This window comes from Conger conger, chromosome 12 (genome assembly GCF_963514075.1).
Source record: "Conger conger chromosome 12, fConCon1.1, whole genome shotgun sequence".
Lineage (NCBI taxonomy): Eukaryota > Metazoa > Chordata > Actinopteri > Anguilliformes > Congridae > Conger > Conger conger.
Genome location: NC_083771.1, coordinates 26,365,441 through 26,374,014, shown reverse-complemented (window position 1 = coordinate 26,374,014; position 8,574 = coordinate 26,365,441). Strand labels below are relative to the sequence as shown.

The following is an 8,574-nucleotide window of genomic DNA, read 5'->3' as shown; positions in this document are numbered from 1 at the left end:
AAACCAACAGCTTCAACCACTCTTCTCCTAAACCTGAAAACAGGCATCGGAATGAGAATGATATAATTCTGGATTCTCTGTCATTCATATGAAGATCCCGATTCTTTCTGATCGTTTCAGAGTGACAATAGTGTTATTGAAATTGGGGGTGGATTTTCGGTCTGTGAATGGTCTGCACAGAGCCCTCATGCAGGGAAGTGACCATTCCACTGTTTTTTTGTTTCTTTTCTGAGCTCATATTTATCTCTTCTGAACCTGACATTGGGGGGTCACATTCTACAGGACCCCCTCTGGCCTCTGTGAGGTCATGTTCTTTGTGACCTCGTGCCATTGTGAGGTCATGTTATTCTTGACCGCAGTCCACTGTGAGGTCATGTCCTCCACGGCCTCCAGACGTGGTGAGGTCAGCCATGCCTCACTGGTAACTAATGACGCACAGATCTTCGGTCGAGTCCTTCCTCTTCAACATGACAAGCAGCAGAAATCAGCCAGTGAGACGCAGACCATGGTCCTGCAGTGTAAACGGACAGTTGTCCTCCAACGTAGCTTCGCTCCATGCAATCACACGTGTCTTCACATAATTTGTGCAAAAGAATGTCATGCGTGTCCAAAGGATCTGATTTGGACATATTCCTCACGAGCCATGCACAGAGGCACATACTGTTTCAGTTACTTTTATGCAACTAGCCCAGTAAAGTGTATTTGTTGCGCCGGCAACTGAAGCAGAGAAAATTGGTCACTGGGTGAGAAGTCCATGTCAAATGTTAAAATAATAATACTAATAATAATAATAATAATAATAATAATAATAATAATAACAAGAAACGTACAGTACAAGTGAATCATGACACATCTTATTTAAGCAAAATTCATCATCTAATCATCCTGAACTGACTCATTTCACTCTCTCGACCTCATGCTAATACTTGATGATATTTATATTTATACTTTTCAAACCAAGCTAATTCTCCCCCTCGACCTCATGCTAATATTTGATGACATTTAATTTTCTTTTTTTTTTTGGAGCAAGCTAATTCTCCCTCTTGACCTCATGCTAATATTTGATGACATTTATATTTATATTTTTCGGAGCAAGCTAAATATTAGTGCCAGCTGAGGACAGTTTTTCCCTTTCACTGTTAAGTGCTTTGAGATTGTGAGGTGATAGTTGCGATGTAATGGCAGTCCATCATTCCAATGAACCATGGGAAGAAACACAGAGCTGGGAACAGTCAACCTGTCAAACCAAAGACGAATCACAGTGCATCATGCTACAACAGTCAGTGCTGCATGTTTAAACCTGTAAGCACTGTTTTCTGCTGGAAGGCTTTTCGACTGCCAGTCCTTTGCTAAAATTCATGTTATTTGTACAAATCTTACTTGAGAATTGCATGATTTGCTTGCATGAGAATTACAGGCTGTGTCAGTCTTACCAGAAACATTGATGAACGGATGTGTCAGACAACATGCATACCAGGCAGATACCCACAACTTTCATTATTATTGGACGTAAAGCCATCGTTTTTCACTTGAATTTGACCTGTGTGTCCAAATGCTGGAAGATACAGTGCATGCATTTTTTGCCCTTTAGCGGAGGTAATGATTGCATTCATAAAGCTAGATTTACAAAGTCTCAAGACAGGATTCACATAACTTGGAGTTCAAAAGGGCATTGCTCCTTCAGTGAGGCTCCAGGCTATGCTCGCATCTATCTCATTCCCACTTAAGACATCCAGGCCAGGATTACTGTAGCGAAAAAGCGCTTAACTTTCGTGGAAATTCGAGAAGCAGGCGTATTTCGATCGGGCCCTCAGCGTCTAAATTTACTAAAGCGTTGTATATTACAGAGGCATATTGCCCCCTTGTGGATAATTTCAAAACTGCAAATAGGCAGAAAGGCACGGGCAATAAATGGGTCCATTTGTAACACAAACACTGGAAGGACGCCTGACCTGTAGTTACATATTAAAGACCCTCTTTCAAGACCTGTCCAATACAATCCAAGTTATATTATATATTATAATTATACTGTTATACGGACTATGAATCAGCCAATATGAAATTATATTGGTAACTCTGAGTAAGATCAATATATTACCTAGAGTTAAAGGCAACACAGTACGATTGACTGAGTGCCCCCACTCTTGGCCCCTGGTCGCTGGGGAGACCCTTGTGTGTTAAATTAAACTTCCACGATCCCAGACCATATATTCTTTGCCTGTAAACTGCGTTATTGGTGCTGTCACCAAGGAAACGCCCCCCCACAAAAAAAAAAACATTCTCCAGCCACTAATCCCACAGAAACTTCCCAGTAGAAACTCAGAAAGGCCTGAATGTAGCAAGACAGTTTTTCATGAAGAGGGTGGACAGTGTACAGTGAAAAGCTCATTTCAATCTGCAAAGATGGAGCATCTGAATAGCCTAAAGGCACAAGAATCCCCCTCATACAGGAATCTGTCAGATAGCCCATAAAAAGTGGACAAAGCGTCTTCTTTCACGGAGCTCTATATAATGGCAAGAAAACGACAGCCCCGCAAACGCACACACGTAGGACTAAAACTACTATGAATAAAACACTCAACTGAAGTCTTATGATGCAGTGGGTTTTGCTATGATTTTCCCCAATAAATGTCAATTCCCAGTTCAATATAAAAATGTAAATTCCCCTGAGCGGCTTGATTTACCAAGCAGCTGGAGAGCAGTCGCTGCGTGCGCCCAATAAACGCTCCAATGGACCGAGCTCGTGCCCTTCCCAGGCTGACCAAGGTGGTAACTCTGGAAACCGTAACGCGTCGTTCACACTGTAAACATTGTAAGAGCATACCGAGACAAAGGACAAAGGCTCCTACAGACATTCTCAAATGACAGCGACGTATGTGCGGTTATACATCAAGTGTACCCTGTAAGAATAGCGGATATCATTTACTTCAGATCCTTCTGAGCATTGTTGTCATATCACAGCATGTGGCGAAATCGAGCAGAGGACTTTACTCAAGTTGGTGTGAGCTACTTTGCCCGCCACAAAGGGGAGGTAGGCTACATTCTATATATTTATTGGGGTGTCCTTAGATTTATTTGTTTAATTCAAGCAGTTCGACAAATCAGGCTGTACCTAGACTAAATTAGACAGAAAAGGTAGGATTGTGTGGAGGACAGATTTTCTTTAATTAGGCCTGCATTCAACTTTTATGACACTCGCTGTTATCATTCTCAGGTGAACTGCTGCGTATTTTCTCCAGATTGCCAGATTCTACTCACCTGTTCAGATGACTGCAGGCTCCACCTGTGGAATGCAAAGACCGGACAGCTCTTGGCCAAAGCAAGCGGACATGAAGGTGTGTTGAGGACCCAATTATATCGATATCCTAAAGTCGTATTTAATTATGATGCATGCTGCGATTTACTGATCAAACAAAGATTCTCCCCGGGCCTAGAAAGTATTTTTTACAGTATATGTTCACATTTCAGAACTGATAATGCACAGGTAGCCAATAATAATGGAACAGCAATGTCAAGTTAATCTACAAGTGAGTTTATCTTTATCAATCAAGCTCTATCCAAACGCCCCTCAAAGGTCTCCTCTTTCATGCATATTGTCCATAGGCTACTTAGAGCCTGTCCAGCATTTCTAAAGCTATACGACGCAATGCGCAGGTAGTATGTTGCGATATTATTGGTATTAGCCTACACGTAGTACTTCTCATGTGCTTTATCTGTGCATGGTTTTTCCATTGTATTTCCCTCATGTAAATATCGCGCTGTAAGGATATCTGACAAGGAAATGTGCTGTTAGCAAACATAAGCTAATCATTCATGCGTCATAAATGATCACCCACAGGTCCCGTGAAATCGTGTGCATTCTCGTCCGACTGTGTGCTGTTCGCAAGTGCATCCCATGACTGTTGTGTACGAATCTGGCTCACCACTACTGCCGAATGCGTACGCATATTAACAGGTGGGCATACTTTGTACGCATCTTCAGTCTAGATGACAGGAAGAATGTTAATTCTGCAACTGAAATAGTGCATACCAACAAAATGTTGGCTTTATTTGATTACACATATAGTCTACTGTAAGAAGACCGAAAGAACTGGTGGAAAGATTGGTGTTGCTTTATAATAAAAGACCGACAAGTTGTGATAGGCCTACAGATCACATGTGTTCTGTGTCATCATTACCTTACTCAACCTACAATACATTTGTGTTCATCTTGGATATTCAAATGTTGCTGGTTTTAAAATAACATACCGTCTGCGGTACGTATGGTAGTCTCCGAAACATTCCGTGTTATACTATAAACATAATATTTCTGCATCTCAGGCCACAAGAGGAGTGTTGAGACCGTCAGCTTCAGTCCCGATTGCAAGTTGTTGATTTCAGGAGGGTGGGATAAAGATGCCATTGTCTGGGATGTGCAGGTATAGCTGCGCAGATGTGAACACAGACTTTAAGAAATAGTAATTCACTGATTCAATGAATACATCCTCTGGGTTCCATGAATAGATTATTATTTCCCACTATGTTTACAGATTTGCACCACTTTACTCAAGAATGAAACAAAGACCAGTCTATTTTCATCCCAGGTCCTTGAAGGTCTGCTGGTTTTAATTGTTATCCCAATCTTAAATTGTGAAATGAAGCACTTCATTACTCAGTTATTCATTCTCACCAGGGGCCTGTTTCACAAAGCAGGATTACTGAGTTAGCCAGATAAGTGCACCCGGAGTAAAACCTGGAATCCTCTAAAATCTGGTTTTGGATCCAAAATGGTGAAAACAAAAACAAGCTGATGTGACTTTCCAGGACCAGCAACAAGGACCCCTTTTACTGTGCAATATGGGGTTCCCAAAACGTGGAATTCAGCTCAGTAGTCACTCTTGTGTTAACTGTTATATATAGCCAAAAATGTATAAATGAATGTTATGTAAATCTTTCCACAACTCATATGACTCATACTTTGTATAACAGTTGTAAATTATAGCAATGATGTGATTTTACTTTGTGTGTGCGCGTTTGTCAGAGCGGGGAGATTGTGCGAATTCTCGCGGGACATAAGGATGCCATCCAGAGCAGCACGTTCTCCCGAGACTCGCGGCTCGTGGTGAGAACGTCATTTGCGGCTCCTACACTAAACATTTACACAAAAAAGGGAGAGGGGAAATAGATAAAAGCTACAACTGCCATAGGTTTTAATAAAATATTACATTTAAAATGAATGAGTAGTTATTTTTTGTTGTATTAAAAAAATAATAATAATAATAAAAAAATAAAAAATAAAAAAATAAATAATAATAATAATAATAATAATAATAATAATAATAATAATATATGATGTGGCACCTTCAGGCCACAGGTTCCTGGGACTACACAGTGAAGGTGTGGAGTCTGCTCACTGAAGAGAAGGAGGTGACGTTAGAAGGGCACAGCGGAAACGTCGCGAGCTTGTGCTTCTCCGCCTCCGGAATGCTGGTGAGATCGGTCACCTGCTTTGATGCAAAAAGGGTTCTATATTTTGGTTTACTTCCCTTGCAGCCTGTGAGTAAAACAAATGTGTTTTTTTCAAAGTATAAGCATTTTGCACAAGTGACACATCTCTGGGTGTAGTAACCGTCTATCACTAGAGAACAAAGTTTGGACAGGATCTGTCATAATTTATCATAATTTGTCCAATTTTGTCATGCTCTGTCTGTGAAATGGATGTTCTCTTTCATATCGAGACCACCCTACATATTCCATATGTACGGGGAAGGATCCTTTCACATGGACACTCTTTTAAGACCCACCGCCACACCTTGATTAGTGCTCTGTAAAGCACCAGAGGTGGCGTGGTATCACTGATTATTTGACTGTTTTCCCTCTGCCATTACTTCAGGGGTGTGTTCCGCAAAGCAGTCAGGCTTTTATTCTGTGCCTTTATCCAACTAACTCAGTAATCCTGGTTTGTGGGTTTTATTCAGTGCAGTTATCCAGCTAACTCAGTAATCCTGCTTTGTGGGTTTTATTCAGTGCAGTTATCCAGCTAACTCAGTAATCCTGCTTTGTGGGTTTTATTCAGTGCAGTTATCCAGCTAACTCAGTAATCCTGCTTTGTGGGTTTTATTCAGTGCAGTTATCCAGCTAACTCAGTAATCCTGCTTTGTTGGTTTTACTCAGTGCAATTATCCAGCTAACTCAGTAATCCTGCTTTGTGGGTTTTACTCAGTGCAATTATCCAGCTAACTCAGTAATCCTGCTTTGTGGGTTTTATTCAGTGCAGTTATCCAGCTAACTCAGTAATCCTGCTTTGTGGGTTTTACTCAGTGCAATTATCCAGCTAACTCAGTAATCCTGCTTTGTGGGGTTTATTCAGTGCAGTTATCCAGCTAACTCAGTAATCCTGGTTTGTGGGTTTTATTCAGTGCAGTTATCCAGCTAACTCAGTAATCCTGGTTTGTGGGTTTTATTCAGTGCAGTTGTCCAGCTAAGTCGGTAATCCTGCTTTGGGCGTACAGACTTTTCCTGCAGTCTCTGTTGTCTCTCAACGCTGCAGGCCTCGGGTTCATGGGACGGTACGGTTCGGGTGTGGCTTCCCCGGGCGGCAGCGGCCATCTTTGTCCTGGAGTGTCGCGGGGTGTGGGTGAGGGGCGTGGCCTTCTCCCGGGACGGCCTGGTTCTCGCATCAGCTGGCGAGAACGACATGGTGAGCCTCAGGACAGACCGGGTCAGAACCCCATTGCTGCCTCAGGACAGACCGGGTCAGAACCCCATTCCTGCCTCAGGACAGACCGGGTCAGAACCCCATTGCTGCCTCAGGACAGACCGGGTCAGAACCCCATTCCTGCCTCAGGACAGACCGGGTCAGAACCCCATTGCTGCCTCAGGACAGGCCGGGTCAGAACCCCATTCCTGGAGGAATCTAGGCCAGGGGTGTCAAACTCCAGTCCTGGAGGGCCGCAGTGTCTGCTGGTGTTTGTGGTTTCCTTTCAATCAGCGGCCCTCCAGGAATGGAGTTTGACACCCCTGATCTAGGTGCTTGAACCTAGACCATATCCAAATCAGCACACTTCCTGCTATTGAGTATAGTTGCTGTGTATAATGGTGAGGAAGTTAGTGGTACAATTGGTAAGATTTTTATGTTAAAACATTGTTACAAGACCATTGTAAATCCCTTCCTATCTGACATGTTGACTCACCCTCTGCCAGTGTTTATAGTCTGTAAATTCGGGTTTCAAAATATGCAGTTGAAGGGCCGGCACTCTGAACCAAAACATTGTATAGCTGTACAATAATTCAAGGTCATTGGTTGAAGTTTTTCTAATTGCCACAGCCAATGGCGTTTCAACGTCAGCGCATTCGCAGCCAATGGCATTGGGATAAACAGTGTTGTGGTTTGAGCGTGTCTGTTGCCGCAATTCCTCTTTTGACTGTTAGAAGTCCGAAATGACCCATTGTACCTTTAAGTAGGCAAAATTTTGAATCTGGAATCACCTGTACCCTCAAGTTGAAGTTTTATTTCCAACTTATTTCCTGTGATCATTTCAGGTGAGAATTTGGGACATGTCCAATGGGAAATGCATCAAAATGTTGCAGGTAAGACCTAGGAGCCTTGAGATAACTGGTTCACTGGCACTATATTCTTAGAGCAGTCGTTTCCATCCTCAGTCCTGGGGTCGTTTTTTTATTATTTAACTCTTAATTTTTCCATTAACCTTAAACATGACAGATTTGCCTTGTTTCACCCACTAGTCTTGACTGGAAAATGCAATTTTCTAATTTCTTATAGAGTATATTTGAGAATGAAAGCAGCAGTTTCCTCAAGAAACAATGTCACTTGTAAGTGAATGTGAAAGTGTGCATAGCTACAGAGGAAAAGGTATCAAATTAAAAGCACTTGCTATAATTCAAATGTTAATAGTGGGAATAAAAAAACACTACACATCAACTAGGACAAAGTTTGGCCAAAAACCAGATGGCCAATCCCTTGATTCATTGCAGTTTGAGAAGCTCACACGTCAACTGAGAACTTGTCCTTGTGTTGATAAATGAAAGGTTTACCTTGAACTATGCCGAGTATGCCAGCATTGATGTTCACAGCTAATTGAGCCAGGATAATTGGTGCAAACCCAAATGCATATTCATTCAAGAAAAGGGTTCACCACCAACCAAAAATAACTGAGGTGTGTTTGGAATGAACACCAGCATAGTGGAGGGTGATCCAGGCCCAGGGTTGAGCACCACTTATCTGACCTGTGTTCTGTAAACTGTCCGACAACCTTCAGTATGTGCTTATTGGACGTTGCTTCAGATAAAAATCGCCTGCCAAATAAATGTAATGTAAAAGACAGGTATGTGGTCAATTGGCAATGGAACACCTTGTCTGTTACTTAAGCCATCTTCTCCCCTACTCCACCCCAGGCTCAAAAGGATACCACCCTCAGCTGCACCTTCGCCCCCAGTGGAGCTCTTCTGACTGCCGGGTCAGTGGACCCCTCCCAGGAGGCAGAACTATGGCAGTGGGACTACTGAAGCACTGATGTCTGATCAACACTGATCAGCAACATCTGGCTCATCGCTAGACTAGAGGACGAGAGGGGG

The 8,574-nt window shown here is 42.5% G+C and overlaps 1 protein-coding gene across 1 annotated transcript; it reads left to right on the top strand.

Moving 5' to 3' along the window:
* Positions 1-2,925: 2,925 nt before the first annotated feature.
* On the top strand, positions 2,926-8,556 carry wdr38 (WD repeat domain 38). The gene is made up of 9 exons (XM_061215783.1): positions 2,926-3,031; positions 3,215-3,335; positions 3,839-3,955; positions 4,321-4,418; positions 5,021-5,101; positions 5,347-5,469; positions 6,530-6,679; positions 7,522-7,569; positions 8,395-8,556. Exons 1-9 carry the CDS (start codon positions 2,963-2,965, stop codon positions 8,503-8,505), a joined length of 918 nt encoding a protein of 305 aa, XP_061071767.1. The 5' UTR covers positions 2,926-2,962; the 3' UTR covers positions 8,506-8,556.
* The last annotated feature ends 18 nt before the right edge of the window (positions 8,557-8,574 follow it).